Here is a 22,635-nt window from a genome sequence, read left to right on the forward strand (position 1 = left end):
TGATTTCTTTACGAAACTGTAGTTACTAATGCAAGTAAGTAATTGGAAAGCGTTAAATGAAGTGGACTAAAACTTAGCTTGTTGTTATTATGTCGAAAAATAGTCACTATGTAATCAATTGGCTGTACACCAACATAAGCAAAATACAAATCTCATAGCAACAACACAAAGCCATACAAAAAAGAGAGAAATTACATAAATAGTGGCATACAATAAAATGCATGCACACATGCATGTAAAACTAAACACGAATACGATACTCATAGTGACTGATTATATTGTGGGTAACCATAGTGAGGCATTTAGTACAGCAACTAGGTGTTGTGAAAGGGAGAAGCAAAGAGGTGTGTTTTGAATTTGCTTTTAAAATAATCAACTGAGTTAGCTTAACAGATTTGTATGGGAAGACAATTCCAGAGGAAAGGGGCTTGTTAGGAAAAGGCTTTACCACTTAGTGATGATTTATTCATTATTGGGATCGAAAGGAGCATTATGGGATTGTGGAGGCCTGGTTGGTATAAATTGAGTATGTAGGGACGAAAAATAGGATGGTGCAAGTCTGTGAAATATTTTATGAGATAAAAGGAGAATCTTGAAATCCGATCTAGCCAGAACAGGGAGCCAATGTAATGAAATTAGAACAGGGGTGATATGGTCGAAAAATCGGGTTCTGGTTAATATCATCGCAGAAGTATTTTAAACAAGTTGTAGTTTGCCAATTGTTGATTTTGGTAAGCCGGAGAAAAGTGTATTGCTGCAGCAATGTAAACTTGATGAGACAAAAGCATGAAGAGTTTCAGCATCAGCCATGGAGAGGATGGGACAGAATTTAGTGATATTCGTTGTTTTTTTAGTATGTGAAAATAAGCTGTTTATGCTATGATTTTCGAAGGACAGATTTGGATCAAACATAACTCCAAGATTTCTAATGCAGGGGCTTTCTGAGATGGTGGAACAAGCTATAATTAGAAGTGAGGTAGCAGAATTTATTCCGTATATGCTTTGGAACAAGAAGAAACAGTTCAGTTTTTCCTGCATTTAACAAAAGGAAGCTTGAAGACATCCATTGTTTCATTTCTTGAATGCAAGTACTGATTAATAAACTGAGGGGTAGCATGTAAATAGAGAAAAGATTGGGACCAAGCACAGATTCTTGTGGCATTCCATATTTGACCTTTTTGTGGCGTGAAGAGAAGTTATTATTGAAAGTAAAATTATATCAATCAGTTAAGTATTTCCCATTTAAAACAGGGCAGAGCTAGTGAGTCCTAAATAGCCTTCTAGACAATGGAGTAGGATGTGGTGATCAACTGTGTCGAATGCATCACTAAGTTCATGAAGCACCAACACTGAAGAATGTCAGAGTCTGAGGCATGAAGGAGATCGTTAACCAATCGTTAGTCAGGGCAGTTTCTGTCCTGTGGAATTTTCTGAAACCGGATTGATGGGGATCATGTAAAGTAGTTTACTGAGGAAGAGTCCATCTGTGAGTTGTTTGAAAAAACTATGTTGTCATTCAAATATTGATAGAATACTGATAAGAATATAGAAATATAGTCCAATTCAGCATAGGCACAATGGATCATTAAGAATGTGCATATTGGGAAAAAAGCTCTACGACCTTTATTGTAATTGTGAAGATTGTCATGCAATTATGGAAGAGTCCGATATAGACACAGTGTAGTTTCCCACTGTTATTTTGGAGCAGCAGCTATTTATCCAACAGACATGTGAGCTGATCAAAAATAGACATACAGTACATTCAAATGTCAAGAGACAGTTTTCATCCAATGAAATGTAAATGTGTTGGTGACAGGCCCTTGATTGGGCTTTGATTTCTTGCTTTATCTATGAACCAAAGATAAGCTATTAATGGTTTTGTGTTTCTGTCTGCCACATATCAACAAGAACAAAGTTGTCTAATGCTAGTAGAAACATGTCTGGCTCTCGCAGGCTCATGGAGCTGCTAAAATCGCCAGTGCTGAATAATGTTAGCTCTAACACAGCTCACTTTTAGAGTCACAGGCCTCTTCTTCATATTCTCTGTGTATTTGAGAAAAACACTTGCATGCTTGTCACTGCCATCGCATGTAATAGCAACATGAGGTCACTACTTTATGTACACAATCACCCATGACTGAAGCAGGCATCGTATAGATACGTTGACCAGAATGCTGCTGGAAAGTGGAGAATTTGTTGGGGATCTGCCACCCCCTGCAGATGTTGTCATGGAAACACTCCAGCTCTTTTGGGGCTCTCTCTCCCTCTCTCTCGCACAATGCAGCATTAGGATGTTAATGCTATACTCAACTCTGGAACACCACAGTTCAGGTTTTCTATGTGACTCCCACACTTACATAACGTTGTAGTGGAAGGGGGAAGCCACTTACAGTATAGGATCACCATAGAAATGATACAGTATCTATTTTGATTATAGATTGAAACATATCCATCTGTATGTACAGTATTACTTGTCTAAAAATGCTGCAGGAATCAAAAGTAATCCATTTCAATTTATAAAGATGTGCACATTTTATATCCAGAAAAAAACATTTGTTGTATACAATATAATGTAATACGTTGGTCCTATATACAGGCTGGTTCTACAAAAAATAAATCAATGACAAGTCTGTGAAAAGTGTGTACTTGTGTAACCACTGAGAGGCAGCCTAGGCATGTACTGTACAGTCAGGCTTCCCTCCTGTCAAAGCACAGTGGACTGAGGAATGGAACAGTTGCTGTGCAGCAGCAGGACCGGGTCTAAGACATTTTTCATCTGATAAATCACATTCATGCAGTAATTAGTGTCACTATACACATGAAAGAGAGAAAAGTGAAGCATCAATTTTTATTTCATGAAACTCTTTACCTACAAACTTAGAACTTAACCCTGACGAATAGTCATTGTAATATTAATAATAAAAAATATTCACACATTTTCTTGATATCTTCCCATTTAAACCCAGCAATCTAAAGGACCATTCTTGTTTGTATTAGCCATGTGCAATGTGGCAGATTGTCGATTACAAAGATGACTGATATAATCTCTATTCTATAAATTAAGGTATTGGTCCTATTTGCAAAGTATGTTGGCCAGTTAGATTCAGAGTGGAGTGTAATGTAAGGGGAGCACAAAGAGAAACTGTGTGGATGTCAATTAAAGCGGGATGGAGGGGGATGTGTGGAACCACCTTTGTGAGATGTGTGAAGAGGTGGCCTACTGCAAGTCTGTTACTCATCACTGGCCACCTCTTTTAGTGTGCAACCAAGGACAGGGTTTTCTTTTTTAGAAAGCAATATCCATGGAAACAGCTGTGGGTTTGAAAAGTCTTCTCAGTGTTATATCATCATAGTCAAATCTAGTAGTATAAAATAAGAACAATTATAAAGGAAAACATCATATATCTGGAGTACTAAAAAAGAAACTTTGTGAAAAAGTCTATACCCACATACGGAAACACAAACACGCAATTTCTCATATATATATCATGATCAAACTGATCAAATGCTTTCTAGCTGTAAATATGTTCATATTATTGTTCTGGAAATCACATAACTGTAGAAGTTTCACTCTTTAAGGTTTCTTCACACTGATTGCGTTGATCTGATGATATACAGTATAAACTTCTTCCTCTTGTCTCTCAGTAAACTGCAAAGAACATGTTCCCCTTAGGAGGTGAAACACTGCGTTACCTCACAGTGATGAAATGCATGACCTCCCTCTGTAGTAGGCCTGTGATAATCCTTCTGATGTATTTTGCACATTGCAGATTTTCCAGGATATCCACCACTCTGGGAGGGTGATACATTTATAGATGCAGTATATATATAAATCCATCGGCAGCACACTGGAGTATTTGAAACTGTTAGTGTATTTACGCTGACGTCACCCAGGAGCGCTGAGCCTTACGCCGCAGTCGGTCCTGAGATGAATGCACAATATTTAAATCTAGCCTACCTGGTTCTCTCACTCCACCCTGTGGGCTTACCAAGTCAGCACAATCACACACAGGAGTGGAGAGGAACTAAACTAAATGAGACTAATGAAAGATGCTGCCTGTTAAAACCTTAATGACAAGTACAAGGTAATTATGTTATTGATGTTCCTGGTTATCTTATCTTCGTTTCAAAGTACTACAATTTAATAGCTTAATTTCTTATTAAAATATTGTATTATTTTTAGGGTTTTTATTGATTTAAATTGTGTTACACATTCTATTTATATATCAATTATTTGTGTGTTGATTTTTTTTCTTCTATTTGAGCTCTAAGAGGGAAAAAGAGTCAACACTTGTCCATTTCAAATAACTGTCCATTTCAATCAATTAAATTGAACAATAAACAATGCTCAGCATTGGACTTTTAACTAATTACCTTTAGAGAGTATATACCATTTTAGTTAGCAAAAACATTTTTAAAAACATGTTGACTTAATTTAAACTAATCTAAACAGCTCCTATACCATGCGTGATCCTGCATTTTCCTGAATTGGCTGTATAGAACTGTCAAATCAATGCTGTGCACATTGATATCGGGACCAAGAGATTAGAGATTAGTTAGTGCTAGTTTTAAATATTGGTACAACAGCAAGATCCATACTGTGTTTGTTTACATGCATGCAGATCACATTTCAACATGCTTATTTGTTTGTTGTGAATTGAATCTGGTATTTATAAGAAATTAGATCAAAGATCTTCTTGTGGCATGCGGGCTAATTTATAAGATGCTGCGAGATGACTGAAGCAAACACTGGCAATAACCTCGTGCTCAATCAGCAAAGCAGATACACGAAGACGTTATGTAGGCCTCCAGTGCTGTTCACTGGTTTGAAACCTTCCAGCACCTTGGACAGCTCTTCGAGCACGTTCCTACGTATCCATGAGGGGGCGCAGCAATCACACTGTTACATGTGTTGGTGGTGAAGCAGGCTAGGGTTTGATGTGCGGACATTTAATAATTCCCAGGGTTCCACTGCCTTGATATGAGAGTACGTGTATATGCGACTTAACGTTCATATTAGGCCACTCCCAATACCATTTGCATGCATGCCGCTGGCCAAAACAGATTTACACCGGTTTCCTCTAATCACTCCATGTTTCTGCTTTCCGTTAAGATTCCAGCTGCGCATTGTGTATACACTTTACGGTCAATCAAATAGAAGGAAAGAAGAGAGAAAGAGAGAGAGAGAGAGAGAGAGAGAGAGAGAGAGAGAGAGACAGAGAGAGAGGGAGAGAGAGAGATACTCGTGCAAATCATGAATGATGCTGCCGTTAATTTTATCGTGACAAACATGCACGCAACATCTGAAGTTGCATAAAAACAAGTCTATTGGACCTGAGCACCGCAAGTAGCCTATAGGCTAATGTTACATTTTCAACCGGCAGTCCCTACGCTCCTCTCAGGAGGCTCTGAGTGAGTTGCGGCGGACCGACGAGCTGTGGTCTGCCTGTGCTGTTCGTCTGGTGTGTGAGGCTTTGGACTGATGTCTCTTCCTGTCAGGAATTTCAAGTGTCTCTCGCCGGTCATGTGCCAGTGTAAGGTCATTTGCAGCAACCGGACCTTGTCTCTCATGTTCGGGTGCAAGGTAAGCCGGGGGTGCAAGTGTGGATGGTTGTTATGTAAATGCATACAAAAGCCTATAGACTGTTTGCACAATGAGACGTAGGTGTCAGGTAAGATAATTAGATATCGCGCGCTGTGGCTCATTTGGATCACGCTGTTCCCTTACACCGCCACTATAGTAATTTGCTTAGTTGTTAGAGTCACCTACGGCTTCCTCTCGCCCATATGCTTTCAGGTTCCAGCTTATTCCACAGCATATCACCTACAGATTTACGCGTGTTTTTTTTACATTCTCGGAGCAGGCCACAGCATCCTCGGCAAGCATGTTTCTGTATGTTTATAGCTCTTATTTACCATAAATGTTCACCGATGTTTCATGAATGAAAACATCCGTTAAAGGCGGCTCCTCCTTATCTCTATAGGGCAGGTCACGTTAGGGCTAACCATATGATGTACCCTGACTCACATGTAGCTATGCATCCCAGCAAAGCAAACTACATGGCATTCGTTTGACCTTGTGGAGAAGCACTTTATTGCTTCATCATCATAGAAAATGTACACTTCAAAATAAGCTTTATCCCATCTCGCAATCAGGTAACATGAACAGTGCCCCCACTGCATGGGTTCAATAGCATCGGATGAATAGGAACCATGCGGTTGTTCTGCTTATTATCACAAAGAAAAGAAGAATGCATGTTTAGCTGTGTGTTCGCAGTATTGTTTTGGTCTTGATGTTGAGATGAAGATTATATATTTTAAGTATTTTTTTTCATTCAAAGAGAGAGCGTGTTCATTCATTCATTCACTGATCGTCCATCACACCCCTGAAACTCCTCCCACACAGGTGTTTCCACTATAGCAGCCAGGCCAGTGTTTCCGTCCACATGGCACTCTAGTCTGTTAGCTTTTTGAAGCCAAATCCGGCTACACTGGTGCAGGCATTGTCCCTCCATTTGCCAAAGTGATGTAAACATGATTACAGAGCTTCAAGTCATTAGTTTGTTGATTTAGTCCTGACGTTTTGGATTGTGTTGTGTTATTGCTAGAATATGATTAAATTCCTGCGTTTGATTAAAGATGACAAAGGTGGATGTTCTTATTGTATTTCATTGATTGTCATTACTTTAACATTTTGTCTGGTAGGCGAGAACAACTTTTACATTTTTCAATCAACGCCGGCGGTATCTATGTGGGTGTTTGCTTTGTGGGCTTCTGCCAGGGAGCTCCTGCTCTGCTCAGTGTTGAGTATTACTAGCACAGATCATCCCAAGCGTTTCCGCACCTCTCTCCCTCCTGGCTCATATCTTCCTCTGTTTCTCCAGCTGACACCACACCTTCCTATCGAAAAACATATTAAAATTTTCCTCACACAAACTCAAGTTCCCTCAACAGTCATCATGACCAAACCAGTGAAATGTTACTCCACAGCAAACATCTATTCTGTAATGAGAGCAGATTAAAAATTGGATTAACCGCTCAATAAAAATGGTTTGTGCTTGGTTTGCTGTAATGCTGTCATAAAATATCTGGCTTATAATAATGAAGTTCAGCTCATCTCATGCACATTTTACGAGCAGATTATTTTTAGTGTAACACTTTATTAGACTTAGACACTCAACGTTTAGTCTTTCCTTACATTTCAGTCTAAAGCATTCGTTTGTTACTTTATGTTCCTTCAGCCCAAATTTATGAAATCAAACCCGCAACCACTGCGACAAGAACTGAGCCTATATGTTGCACGCTCTACTAATTTCACCATGGAGTGCCCCGACACTTTGTTCTTTAATAATTGCCATTTTAGCATCATTCGAACGTGCCACAATGAATCCCGTCAAGATTGTACTGACTTTCGAAACAGGTTTATTCCCAGATCCAAGACTAACCTTCACTGTTTGTGATTTATCATGTTGATAGTATATCCCTTCAACATGCCTAAATACCTGTCCTGCACACTCATTGTTCTTAAGCTCGTGAACATATTTGTGGCCAAAAACATACATAACATGCGGGTATAATATATAATAATGTAATTATATACCCACATCTTCATGCCTCCCATTACATTTTCTGGTAGGCCTACTCTAAACAAGAAATTGTTGAAATATACTGTATAAATCATCTGAAAACATCTTTAAATTCTGAATAAATTGCAAAAGACGTGACTGTGATTGTGTATCGACCTAAAGTCGTGGGGAAAATAGGGTGGATAAATGCGGGAACAGTGTAGTCCTACTCTAGTCTTCTCTCAGCTGTGTATTAAGACACGCAGCTACACGCTTAGTCCCGTCTACACACAAAACATTTGTTTTCTTTTGGCCAATCAGACTACAATACAGATACACCCTTAATGTCGACTCAACGCACAAGCTTAGTGATGTTACAACTTCAACATTTAAACTTGACAAACACAAATGGTATTCTGACGGTATGATGACCGTAAGCAATACCTTTGAACAGTATGAAAGAAAAAAACTAGACTTTTTCAAACCATGGCATACCTTGAAACCGGTTATGGGCCCAGGTTGACTCATTTGCTGTCACCTTGCTCAAGCTCAATTCAATACTTTAACCTGATGGTCACCCAAGTGATTGCAGCTTTGTTTGGGGCATTATGAGTCTTCTGTATTTTAGCCGCAGCCTTTTTATCTTTGTTATTGTGTTCTCTGTCTTATAGGACTACTTATGTTGTTGCTATTGGGATAGGGTTGGAAAGTTTATAGATGCAGAGGCATGGACTTATCTCATGATGACTTTCTAGAAATATCGACAGGGCATATGCTCTTTTTTTTTATCCGGGGGTGCCATGGTCTGTTCTCTCATAACAATAGCTTGTTTGGCAGCAATAATTATTATTATGAATACTATGAAAAGTAAAGTTTAACCTACTTTGCCAAAGTAAATGTCTGATGAACAAGTAAGGTGGCTTGCAAATACATATGCAACATTAGGGTAACGTTAATTCAATTCACAACTCAACTTTCCACATCCTGCCCAGTCTGTTTACCGGTTTTGTTAAGGAATTCAAAGAACGGTTGTACCTTGAGGAACCAGGCAACCGGAGTGAGGAGGGGAACGAGGGAGCTGAAATGAATAGCAAAAGTGTTGTTGATTTGCACATCCAAGCTACTGTCTCTTTAAATTACATTACATACGTGTCAATCATCCCAGCTTGCACATTTTATTTTTTTGTAGGTGGGTGAAGGCAATGGGAACAAATCTGCTATAATTGGTGGTAATCTTTTCTACTCATTCTGGTTTCAGGCAGGCTAGATGCACATTCGCGTAGACTTGAGTGCTGCACTATTGGTCAAACTTCCAGAAGGCGCACCAGCTAATTGCGTACTTTAGAGTGATGAATAATACCAGCGTGCTCTAATGTCAAAAAGCGTACCTGCTAAGCAAAATGTCAACAGGTTGTCAGGTCTGCACATGTTTCCAGCAGGTTCAGTAGCTCTCAAACAGCGTGTGTCCAGTCTGCAGTCTCGAGGTGCTTTGTTATTGGTTGAATTTTATTGGACCAGATCTTTAGGGATGTGCAGTTTACCTTTGCTTTTACTGTTCTTCTATAATCTATATGTTATCCCTTGCTGCTATACATTTCCATCTTTACCCCTGCTTTTTTTCTCTACATTGTTCGTGTGCCATATATTCAATGTTCTATGTAACAATAGCTACCATATGACTGGTCACTTCCCAAAGTGATTTTCCAAGGTTATTTGTTTGCATAACCTTTATTCTTAAACAGAGCCCAGGACAGAGTCTCTCAGTCATCTTTAATTCAGTGACTTAATTAAAAGGGTCTTTATGTGGTTTGAAGCGTTCAGCAGTCCTTTAATGTGCTATTTTATGCTTAAAGCTCATTGATGGCCTCACAACATTTAATCAAGACGTACTGCCTCATTGAAGTTTGTCTTTAAGCTGCAATTAAGTGCAGTGCTTATATCGAAGGTTATACAATGTAAACTGGCCAAAGGAAAGAGGATAAATGAAATCTGATTATAACATAATGAATGATTTACGAGTCAGGGATAACTGCGCCTTCATCTCAATATCAAGATCGATGATCAGCTCACCCGACAATCGATTCTCAGGCGTCTTTACTGGGAAATGGACAGGAAAACGACCTGCTGTCACTCACTACCAGCCAACCAATCAAATGATTGAGAGTAATGATGTAGAAAATATCAGCAGGTGATATCAAAGCGGAGGTGCTTTGCTTTTGCTTTGTTCCCGTTTGCGTTTCACATCTGCACTGTAACTGGTTTTTCATAGCCCCTGCAAACACATTTCCTCCTAAGGATTTAACATATTTACACCTACCGTTCAAGTCATTTTCTTTTATTAACAGTAGTGAGCCTCAGCTCCAACACAGAAATGCAGCCACAACAATGAGCAGTAATTTACTAATGTTCTGTTCAGGTCTAGTATTGAACCATTCAGGGCCGCCTCTGCTTGCTAACTTGCACTTCCCAGCTTATCTGCTATCAAACACTGCAGCTGGCGTTGTGTGAGCAATGGCTGTGCAGGTTTATGGTCTGAATAACAAACTTGTGGTAAAAGAAAGAACTGAACAGAAATGGCCTTTAGTAAAGTAAACAAACATTTGATGGCTTAATTGAAATAATTCAAATATTAGTCAAATTTAAAAGACCACCAGAATTGAATCTGTATAATATTGCAAGATGGGTTGCCAAGTAACATGGTGCATCACTAAAAACCTTAAGATGAGAACATCAGAGTTGTTTAAAGGGGTGGTGGTCTAATGAAATAATCATTAGAGGCCCCTGTTACTGGAAGTTAACATCGTAGATTTCATTTTTGTGGATTTCTTCTTATGTTGATGTTCTGATGGTGACCAAAAACCTAATATATTTTAAGAAAAACACCTGTAATCAACCTTAGAAACACAATTCAGTGCACAGAAAGAATCAGAGTAATTTACACCTGATGCAATCTATATTAATAGGATACAAAACATAAATAAACACTAAAGGTGTGCTCAGACTCAATACTCAATACTCAAATTGTACATGTATGGTGACTCAGGTAAGGGGTAGCCTACAGAATGACACGAGTGGGTGGGAATAGACACAAATTATTAAACTGAGGCGAAATATTTCAATTTACCCGTCAAAGAGACCAGAGGGAACACAAACTAATACAGACACACTCCCACACACTGTTGGTTCATATTTTGGTAGCTACAGTAGATAGCTACAGCTATTGGCAAATTAAGCATTTTTTCTCCTAAGATTTAAAAGAACCGCTAAAGCCATGTCCAATAACCATATTGAAAATGTGTATTTTGATTTTAGCATTGCAATAGATAGATAGATAGATAGATAGATAGATAGATAGATAGATAGATAGATAGATAGATAGATAGATTTATAACTAATGCTTATGATACACATAAGAAATAACATGTCCTACACTCACATGTTTGTGTGTGTGTGTGTGTGTGTGTGTGTGTGTGTGTGTGTGTGTGTGTGTGTGTGTGTGTGTGTGTGTGTGTGTGTGTGTGTGTGTGTGTGTGTGTGTGTGTGTGGACAAAACAGAGGAATGGGGAGGGAGGGCTAACACCACAATCCCTTGCTACAAGTGCAACATACATAACAATGTATGCTCTCAGCATAAAATTGTGTGCATGCTTCCGTGGTCAGAGGGGGAGGGGATGAGAAGATCAACACTACTGAGCTTTGTGTGTGTTTAAGACCTGTGAAGAAAATTGAGAGGGAATAGGTTGTAGGTAGGTCATGACCTATAAATTACGATAATTTAAATTGTATTTTATTTTTTATTAACCAAGTTACTAACAAAATTCATGGTTGTTTTGGGTCAGTTTAATAGTGTTTATGTCAAGGTTATGGCAGGGTTTTGGTCATGGTTTTATGTGGTGTAAAACCCTCGGCTGGTTCGGTCTACAGGTTGTCAGGTTTTCTTTTTATCATACAAATATTGTCCATTATAAAACATGCAGTTCCTGTGAAAACAGGCTGCAAGCAGAAGCACTGCAGCCAGGCACCTGCTATGGCACCATTTACTGTATCTGTGAATCTAATCTGATTATTAGGGGGCCTAGTAATTGGCCGCTTAAAACTCAGGGGAGACCTGAGTCTATATAGAAAATATGGCCAAGAAATTTCAACTTATTAAGAAAGCTAGTTTGCAGTGTTTTGTCAGGAAATTAAAAAAAGAGTCTCTTTACAGTGGAGAGGCTGACAATCTGTTTTTGCTCATAACTCCCCAACCAAACATCGCACATTAAAAAAATTGACATCCACTTGTTCTGTAAATTGAGCGGCATCCTTCTACATTGGCCAGTTTCGCGAAATTTATCCAATAGGTTGGCGCCAAAACCACAAAACTTTAGATCTTGTAACAACAGCATTAACTATCTAACTCCCACACCGAACATCCCACATTCAAAAACGTGATATCCACAGATTCACTGAAGTCTGCTGCATCTTTTGGCATAGGCCACACCCATTTGCTTTCAATTATATTGATGGTCGTAGCAAAATATAAGGTAGCTAATATTTGCGCATTAGCTACCTTTTACGTAATTGCTCATTAATACAAAACTACAAGTCGTTTCAAGTCTAAACTATGGACATATGTTTGTGCTATCCTTAGTAGCATTCTTAAAAAGTTTTGGAAAATACTCCATAAAAGGGCGCCAAAAACACAAAAATTATAAATCTCCTTATCCACTTGAGCTTATTTCTCTTTTTTTTTGGCTTTTTGGCTTTTTGGTCTATAACTCCCAAACCGAACATATACCTTCAAAAACTTTACATCCCCGGATTCTGTGCAGTGAGCGGCCAGCGGAGCAGTCGACAACACTCGGGACCCGAGTTGCGTTGAAGGCTTGGCCCCCGTTCATAACTGCTTGCAGTTCTAGTTAAATTTGAGGATGATATCCATGCAGGTCTTATGAATGATGAATCATGCCACAGAAATGCGGTTCAGAATCTCATTAATTTGGGCTGGAGCAACATAAAGTAACAAACAAATGCTTTAAACTGAAATGTAAGGAATGACTAATCATTGAGTGTCTAAGCCGTGCTGAGCATTTATCCAGGGAGTGTATTTATTTTTGTTATGGCTTTTACAGTTTTACTGTAGTAATATCAGCCTGCTGTTGGTGGAGAAGACCAACAGAACTTTAATGATTTCATTTTAATTTTTTAGCGGAAGACTCAAGTTTTTTGGTATAGTTATGAGCTTCAGAACAGACCCCACTGAAAGTACATTTCCATGGCTGAACAAATCAGGACAGAACCGAGTTGGACAATCTGAAGAGTGCTTCAGGGCATAATGAACACCTTGGTTATCTCCCTGTGGGACTGATGCAGTCGAGGTGATACTCAATATGAAACACTTTCAATATGCAGCCCAGGAGCTCTTCTGCATTCAATAACCACCTGCACATAGCTATTTTACAACTTAAACACATATACGTAGAGGTAGACTAAGTCTTAGTGTCATTTGGAATTTATTTTACAAGCTGTACTCTTATAAAGCCGTCTTTGTGTTAACTTGCTAATATGCTGTTCATTTTCACCATTGCAAATAAATTTGAGTAACCATACTCAAAAGCAGACTTAGATTTGGGCGCTAACGGAACAAGAAGGTCTTCTTTGTAGCAGCCCCACTGTTTGATGCAGGCTGGATGGATTTTTCACATTGAAATCCTGCAGCTTTAAGCATTCTACTCCATGGTAAATGTAAAGTATGGTGTTGATGTTGCAGCGTACACAGCTACAGGATACTAACACTTGTCAAAGTGTTGTGCTGAAACACCTTGGAGAATAGTCTGAAGTTAACACTGGCAGAAGATGAGTGAATTGCTGTATTCTGGGGCTTACATTATATGAAGAAAACACTGTTGTATTTGTAGGTGTTGGCTGGCAGCAGCAGTTGTGATAATGCAAATTAGATGAAAGCCGTGTCAGGGGATTTGGCTCTTGAGAAGACACTTGAGAGTGAAAATCAACTGAGAAGGCAACAATGACTGGAATTTGATAGGTTGTAGTGGTAAACAGAAAGTTGATTCCTGATCTGTGCTCGGTCAAAGTGACAATTAGTCATGATGTTGCTGCAATTTTCTTACTAATCATTAGTCTCATTTCAGGCATACTTAAAAGTTCAACCTAGTGATCAACCTACATTTGATTGTTTTATAGGCATGGTCCCCACTACATACATTATGTCACTGTTACAACTGCAGAATGCAGGTTATAAGTGCATTTAAAGGATTTATTTGACTAAATTAGTGTGTTCTAATTATGTCTGCTGAGTTAAGTATTGAGAACGCATTAAGAGGTTAGTGTGAAGCTCAACATTAAGTAAAATAAAAATCTACACAATTGGCTGCATTTGCTGCAAAAATGTCCATGGCTTAAACTTCAATAAAAGAAAATGTAAACATCTCTTCATGAAGTTAATTCACAATTACTTTAATTTAGACACATTTAATTGCTCAGATATACATCACCAAGATGTACTTTTCTGCATACAACTAAATTCCATCTTTTTTTTATTCTAACAGATTTAGCACCTGACATCAAATCTGAGTTCAGCTGTGACTGTTGAAATGAATCCAAATATAAAGAAATCAGGATTAATCAACTTTGAAGAAATCATTGCAATAAATGAACTTTAATAAGCTTAAATTCTGTGAAGATGCAGTAGAGGTATTTCTACCTTTATTTTCCACAGGAAGAGCGTCTCATGGTTCCTGTAACACCTTGTGCGTCAAATGCATTGGCAGTGGATGTTTCTAGGAAATGTTATGCCTGAGAGAGGTGAAGTTAGCTTTCATTCAATTACCTAATGCACAGTCATTTAAAAGCCTAGGCTTGGTTCTTGAATGACAAACTGAGATAATGTTACATTACATTAATGTGTATAACAATTACAGGAACATCTTATTCAGCCACTCCTTGTGCAGTTCCTGTTATAGAAAAGGAGGACCACCCACTCAAACTGTGGAGACTCTCCAGTTGACCTGAACAATGTAGTAATTCCTTGAAGATGTACTGGATTCCTTCACCAATAAAACAAGAGAAACCTAGATGTATTTTGTTGCAGTGGTAATTTAGTGAGCTGTTTGTATAGTTTGAAGTTTTTCTTTCTTTGTCATTTACGTTTTTATTCGTTTTTTAACATATAACCGTTAGAAACAGATTTGAATTTCTGTATGCAGTTTTAATCCCACTTACATTTATTACAAGAGATTATATAATATTGTTGTTTTGCATGCATTTATCCATCTCTGTGTTAATCCTGTTAAAATAAGAGTGAGGGAGTGTATTTTAAGTGTTACAAGAGTGAAAAAAGACTACTCAACATTTACCAAACCATGTACACATAACCCCCATGAAGTTTCTTCACTACAATCAGTCAAGCAGAGCATATTGCACGTACAGAGGCACATCCACTATTTGCATCTAATGGATAAGACTTAGAATAAGTGAGTGCTTATATATTTTTCTAACTGATGTCCGATTTGTATCTTTATCTGTGATGCAGCTTGTAGCAAAGCACGTTTTGTGTTCAGCAGTCTCTGTACATTAGCGTTGATGTCAGTATGTCTGCTAGAGTCAAATATGGGTATATCAAATTGTCATGTAACAATCAGACATAATTTAGAGCTGCCTGTTTTTATATTCTCGCCATCTCATCAGGGACTGATTGATATCTGGAACACTAGGTGAATAAAATGATGAGTACATATCTACTGTAGCTGGTAAACTGTAATGGAATGTGATAATACCAAGAAATGAAGTGTCCCAGAATTTCTCTCTGTGACATTGGCACACTGGTAAATGGTTTTTAATCAAGTTTTTCTACACTGGGCAACACTCATTCAATTCACTGGTCAGAGAAAATGCACCTATACCCCTCTCTTAGAAGGACACTTTGTAACATATATTAAGCGTCGACTGTCACATCCCCCACGAGTGGGACAGAAGGCAACATGGCAGCATGCATGTTGGTCACTCACGAAGGAAAGGGGGAGGCAATGGAAACCAAGCTGCTTAAGGCTACTTTGAACTGTGAATTCATCAACTTTAATTAATTTTTTCTGTTAATACAAATCTTTCTTTGTAGAGTTTAATGATATAGGAAGGAATGAGAGAAGTTTATTAACGGGCAGTTAACTGTATATAGATAGTTGGTGGTATACAGTTAAATATATTATTTAATTTATGTTTACATTGATATAGCAGTACTCGCCTCTGCAGTGCTTAATAAAGAAACATTTATTGTTTTGTGCTTATTAACCTGTAATCATGGAACCAGGCTATCAGCAGTTAGTCACCTTTTACTTTGTCCACCCCCATGCTGCTGTTTTCTGCTTCCCTTTATTGACGGTCTTACTTTTTTCATTTGTACCTACCCATCCCCCTCACTTTCTCTTTATCTTCATCTCTATTTCACTCCCTCTCTTTCTTGCTGTCTCAGTGTAATGTGATCCAGGACCGATGCTGGCAGCCCCAACTGTGGCACTGCAATCTCTGCTCTGCTGTGGTTGCTAGGCAGCCTGTCTGAGACAGGGCTGGGTGATGCACCTCCCTCTCCGTCTGCCCCAAACCCCCCCCCCCCCCCCCCCAAAAAAAAAGAGAGAGAGAGAGAGAGGAGGGTGGCAGAGCTGGCCATCAGGCCATCAGCCAATATTCAGATGATCCCTCCACATTTCTCCATTTTCAGAATGGGTCTCTTCACATCTGCAGTGCAGTAGAGCACACTGTAAGCCCGGGGGATTTTAGGGGAGCACTGATTTGAAGAAAAAACACAAGCGCTCACCCAAAGGACAGTGTGGCAGATCTCCACAGTGATGCTGCCCACCTTCTGATGTGTTTGTGATGGAAAATGCTGTGTGCAGATTGTGTGTCATCACGCCTAGAATGAAGCCTACCATGGGTGGCTAACGCAGTGGGCTGCTGGCATGCTGCCCAGGTGTTGGATATTGGTAGGGGACTAAGGTTACTAGAAGAAGCTGCATGATCTGCTACAGTAGAGCCGCTGTGAGTCATGGCTCTGGTATGTCTTCACAGTGCGCTTGTGGGCGTCACACATGGTATGTGATATACACAATTTGCATATAGATTGTCCACATTTGGCGAAATAAGCCTCTGTGACGAAAATACAGAGCTGTGTCCTTGGTGAAGGGTGTTTGTCATTCACAACATTATGTTGAAAAGAAGATGAGACATCAAAGAAAGCTTACAATATTGATTGACAGTGGATTCTGGATTTAAACATTATGAACATTTCACGTTTTGTTTTTTATAAATGATATACAAGACCCTGGTGACTAACATCCTTGTCTGGCATCCGTGTGTTTGTGTCTCTGCAGAAGTACAGGTACCAGGATGAGGAGACGCCCCCCTTGGAGCACAGTCCAGCACATCTGGCGCCAGGGAAAAGTGCCGAGATGCTTCATATGAGCGACAAAAACCTTGCTGCCATGGAGGCCATTCATGGCTACTCACAACATACGCATATCTCTCCTGTCAAGGTAGGACAGAATTACTCATGTACATTTTTGATCGATACGTAACACTATCACAACAGTAAACACTGGACAGTCAGCACCTCGAATGGGCCTGTATCTGTAAACAAACACTTCCTCCAAACGGGAACCCATAGTAACATGTTGCAGAGCGTGTGACATATTAACTTCTTCTGCCACTGAGTCACAATTATATCACGATAACAGATGTATATTCAGTGTGACATCATTTTTGACCTCATATTCATATACAATGTGAGCCACTCTACACTCTAATCTAATCAGTCCGGACAGATATGTTTCACATTCTGACAGCGGATCAAGCATTATACCAAATTTAGCTTCAGCAGAATTGGATGATTTTATTGCCTGAATTAGTAAGGTTGAAGTAGAAGTAAGGTTGATACATTTTCAAATAAAAAGCAAAATAAGACAAAAAATATCCTATCCCTGATTACGTACAATGCATTACCAGTTTGCTATTAATACACATACCAGGTTTGAAATACCAAGTTCAGTCCCCAAACATACGTATAGTCATGGTGTAGTGGTTTGCTTCATTTTTATTTGCTTCATTTAGAGACATAACATCCTCTAAGCGTATCATGAGTTTCATTTAGATCAACGCACAAGTGGCTCATTACAACACATTATTTGCTCTAACTTTGCACTTACAAGTATGTGCTGTCTGTTTTGATTTGAATTGTGATTGTTAAACAAAACATGTAATGGGAATATAATGTATTTATGAGAAAACCTAGCCCTTTTTGTACCTTAAGGGTGTATTCACACATGCCGTGTTTAGTTCAGTTGAAACGAACTCAGATGCACTTCCGCCTTCGGTGCGCATCTTTCAGACAGGTGTGAATACAGCAATCGCACTCGGGGGCGGACCAAACAAACGCTCCGAGACCCAGCTGAAGAGGTAGTCTCGATGCGCTTCAAAACGCACTCTGCTGCAGTTCGTTTGTGGTGTGAATTTGGCCGGACTCGATCCGACCCAATTGCAGGAAGCACTGTGCCTTTTCTTTTTTAATAAATCGCTGTCAGCTTCACATTATAGGAAAGTGTTGTTGTCGCCATTGTTAGGAAGATTAGTTGTGGTTTGACCGGGAGCCCCGAGCGAATATATTACATTTGATTGACAGGACGCGTAAACATGCTGATGTGTTCAGCGATCAGATGAAGGAGAGGGGAGCGTCTCCCGCACAGTGACAACAGGTTCACGCTGCGCTTTGTATGAAGTGCGTGTTTTTACTTTGCATCCCATGTTACGGTACCGTCAATACCATCCCTGTGTCAGTTTGGAGCTGAGCCGCGCCGAACTCACACCCAGCTGACACACTGCTAAATCAGCTGTGTGTCAGCTTGAGCCTATTCCTCGCGAGCCGCGCGTCCAGCATTTATTTATTATTTTTAACCCCATATCGTATCAGTTATATATTTCGCAGTTTTTACTTCGTTTTTCCTGCTTCTCTCCACCCCAGAATGTCTGTCCAATGAATGAATGACCTCAGATCACGTGTGGTTTTGCTTCGTGATGCTGGTTCACTTGCAAAAGGGGCAATATGAAAGTGGACCACACCAAACAAAAAAAATCTAAACTCTATTTGGTCTGGACCAAAGCAAGTGAACTAGCGGACTTTCCCTGTGTGAATACACCCTTAGTGTCAGATCAACTTTACACCTGCATGAACATGGATATTGAGCAATTTGATGTCACAGTTTAAGAGCATAGAAAACAAAGTGCAAGTGGACACAAGATGCATTGAGTAATCTGATCACCTGGACCATTTCAAGATGTGGTCAGACCAATTTGTCCCAATGGATTCTAACGTGTAACTGCAGTATTGATTCCAATTTACACATTGACTCAATTTCTAGAGGAAATATTACAACAACAAATTATTGGCACATTGAGGAACAAAACAGTGGGAAAAGTATTGGGTATTTGGGTCTAAGTTCTTGACAGAATTTATTTATAGACATTGTCTTTCAAATCAGATGCAAAATCTAATGCAGAGAAACAAAACTCTCCGAGAGCTCCATGAGAACTAGGGACACATTTACACAGACTACACAAGGACTACTGGTCACACAGTTCAAAAGATAAAGCTGACATCAGTAGGAATATGAGTGGAGTCACGTTGCCTGGAGTGCATTAACGAATACAGACTGTAGCTACAAATGCAAGCAGGTGTAAGCTGTAATGCACACTTAATAAGGATCAATCTCATACTGTATGCCCATTGCCCACGCCTTATTTAACAGCTGAGCCTTGCTGGCCTGCCTATTAAGACATAAGAGTTCCTGTATTTACTTGCTTTGCGGGGGAAGGGGTTTCGGGGGGGGGGGATGTTTACATTTTTTACATTGGAGCGTGCTTCAGTTCTAGACTAGCAGATGTGTCTATTAAAAATATATATTTGAATATGCAGATATGAGAGGCTGCCGGAATATTGTGCTTTAACACTGTTATTCAAAACATAAAGAGCCCGTTCGGAAAGAGGTGTGGTGGCCACAGAGATTTTTCCCTGCAGGTGCCGAGGATTCTAAGTTAAGGAACACTGTGACAGTGTTGAAAGCCTGATTAGTAACATTGGAAAGTCAATTACAGTAATCATGTTAGACAGTAGAACCAATGCTTTATGTGGCACAATCTACACATCTTACGGTCATAACACGAAACAGCACCAAATGAACCGATGGGTTTTCAATTTCATTTCAATGGGGTTTGTCCAGTTAACAACAATAAACTACAGTATGAACAACCCACAGTTAAAGAAGCACTGGCCATAGCTTTGACAAAGCCGCTAAGAGTAAATGTTTGTATGACTCAGACTCTTGAGTCGCGCTGCTTTGTCAAATCAAGAAATAAATCCAGCAGCTACTGTGGCTGGTGGAGGTTGACCACAGAAAGATGGTGATGTCAGTATCTGTTAAAACCAAAATGTAGGGGTATTTCAGGGGTGATATGCTGTAACAAATTACACATTTTGCATTTCAATTCAGTCAACGATTCCGCTTTACACAGACATCATGATAAACACAATAGTAGAACAAAATAAAAGCGTGAAATTGTTAGTTATGGCTAGACATGCTATCCAGACTTTGAATGGTTTAAATAATTCCTTTTGTCCCAGCTAAATTTGTCATCCAGCAACATGCCAAGGGATCAGAAAATTATTCACAGCTGATGGATGCACCATTTATAATGGTTATTGAGAGAACGACTGTATTCTTCCCCTAAAAAGTACCATTATGAGATGAATATTAAAATGTGATGCTTGCCCTTCAGTGTTTCAGATCCATTACATGACTAATTCAGTCATTTCCCCAACGCTTTTGGTATCAGAAGTTCTGACTCCAGTATATACTGTATATTAGGCTACCTACAGGAAATAAAATGTATGGCAATTAATAAAGTTAGTATATGTTATGTCTGCAGTTTAAATGATACGTGCAGACTCTGCACGTATCATTTAAAGATATGGCAGGTGATATTCTACTGTATATTTTTCATATTGACAAACCCCTTGAGAAAACCAAAGCTCATAATTAAAGCTTGGATGGGTAACTTTTTCACTGTAATATTTGGCAAAAATGTCATATTAACCATCACATATGTAGGTGAAGTGGTCTGAGAATATCTACTCATCACTTTGCTCTCCCCTGCCTCTGTGTGCCGGCCCCAAAAATTGCCACCGCTCATGTACACTTTGACCAATCAGAGCGAGGCTCCGATTCTCCGTTCTTATTGGCTATTGGGGCTGCTTTGATTTTGTCCATAGAGGCATGTCTTAGATCCAACATCCTGCCATAGAAGGCAGAGACCGGTCTCTTTTGAGTTGGGTTCAAGGTTTTTGTCTGCTGGTATGGAAAACTAGTTATTTTTAAACAGAATGCGATATTTACACTGAACTGTAGTGTTGGTAATAAAAGTGTGGGCAGTATGCACTTTCACATCAAAATGTGTTAGCAGGAGGAAATCACTCAAGTCAAGGACCTTCATTAGGCATCCAAAGTAGAAGATATCTCAATATGCACAGGATGCAGATTCCCCCACAGAATGTTAATATCAAATCTCTGCACAGCCAAATTATTTCACTGGCTGTACTACACGTCTGTGTTGCTTTGAAGAGTCTCGGCCATCCCCATCTTGACTCTCTGTGTATATCTGTAAAATCAGGGGACATTGTGTATTTTGCTGGATGATTTTTTAAGCTATTATGTGACATAATGGTAAAGGAGAAACACTTTTTGACTCCTCATTACCACTCGGTTGTAGCATTATTCATGTGTTTTCTAGCCGGCTTCTCTTGGGCTCATATAAATAAGTTTAAATAATTCATATGAAATAATTAAATCAGACTTAGAGCTGAAATCATCAGATGAAGAATATGGGTTTATCAATGAGAATGTGTCATTTAATATACAGTATATTGTCTTTTACTTGATTAACGTGAAAACAATTCAGTCATTTGTGTGATTATTTTGATTATTTTTCTAAAGAAATTACTAAATTTGTCCCAAAAATATACACCTTCTATTTAATTGACTTTAAATCGTTTGGAGGTGGTTGTTGAAACCTCTTTGAAACCAACCAAGAGAGAATGTACTTGGAGGCTTTAAAACTTTATCTTCTTATTTTATCTTCTTTTCACAATATCCCTGTTTTATTTCTAGCTGGGGAACATTGTTGCGTGTCATGTCATCTCTCTGGCAAGCCCGCTTTGTAACTAGCCTGAGTGCAAGCGTCTAAAGCACTACATTTATTTACAAACCGATTAATGTGACACAGAGAAACACACCAAATGCAACCTTGTACATTTTGACAGCTCTGAGATCTATAAAAATAGTATGCTCGGATCCTGGCTACTTTAGTTACTTTATATCACAACAGCACTTCTGTGTTGAGAAATGTTTGGTTTAAAACTAGGCTGCAAAATATTTTCTTCATACTATGTCCCTCCAGATATAGCCCCTGCAGACAATATACATGTGTCTAAATCATTAAGTCCCATTCCTCAGTACAGAGACTTTCAAAACTAACCTGTGAAAGATTGGGTTTACAAAACTGTCTTTTAAACAAGCAAAACAGAGTGAAAGGGAAACATATCTGAGGCCTGTTTCAGGAAGCAGGGTTGACAAACTCTGAGTTCATCCCTGCACTCTCAGTTGACCAACTCTGAGATGAGCAACTCTGGGTTATCGGTTTCAGAAAAGCGGATCAGCGTTGGGTCAGTCAACTCGGAGTCTGTTCACTCTGGGTTGAGCCTGTGTGTAAAAGCCATCGTCAATGGATCGCTGATAACATGATTAACCATGGAAACCGGAGAAACAAAACTTGATCCTCCCACTTCTCCACTTCTCAATAAAAAAAAAAATCCACTCCTCCCACTCGAGTGAGAAATATGAATGAATATGCTACGGAGAAGAATCAACGGGGATATTATCTCATAACTCTGATCTAATCACCTCTGCAATTCAGGAAAAAAGGGGCAAATATGTCTTGTCAAGAGAATAATTACGCTTCCGTATGAGAAGTA

General features: G+C 39.2%; 1 protein-coding gene across 1 annotated transcript in view; it reads left to right on the forward strand.

Moving 5' to 3' along the window:
- Positions 1–5,482: 5,482 nt before the first annotated feature.
- dlg4a (discs, large homolog 4a) overlaps positions 5,483–22,635 on the forward strand; it is a gene marked incomplete at both ends in the record, with an annotated part of 47,860 nt that continues 30,707 nt past the window's right edge. Inside the window, 2 exons of the mRNA XM_080041449.1 lie at positions 5,483–5,584; positions 16,931–17,092. Coding sequence (XP_079897575.1) covers positions 5,483–5,584; positions 16,931–17,092 — 264 coding nt within the window. The remainder of the gene's footprint in view (positions 5,585–16,930; positions 17,093–22,635) is intronic.

The sequence above is a fragment of the Ammodytes marinus genome (assembly GCF_949987685.1).
Source record: "Ammodytes marinus genome assembly, chromosome: 14".
Lineage (NCBI taxonomy): Eukaryota > Metazoa > Chordata > Actinopteri > Uranoscopiformes > Ammodytidae > Ammodytes > Ammodytes marinus.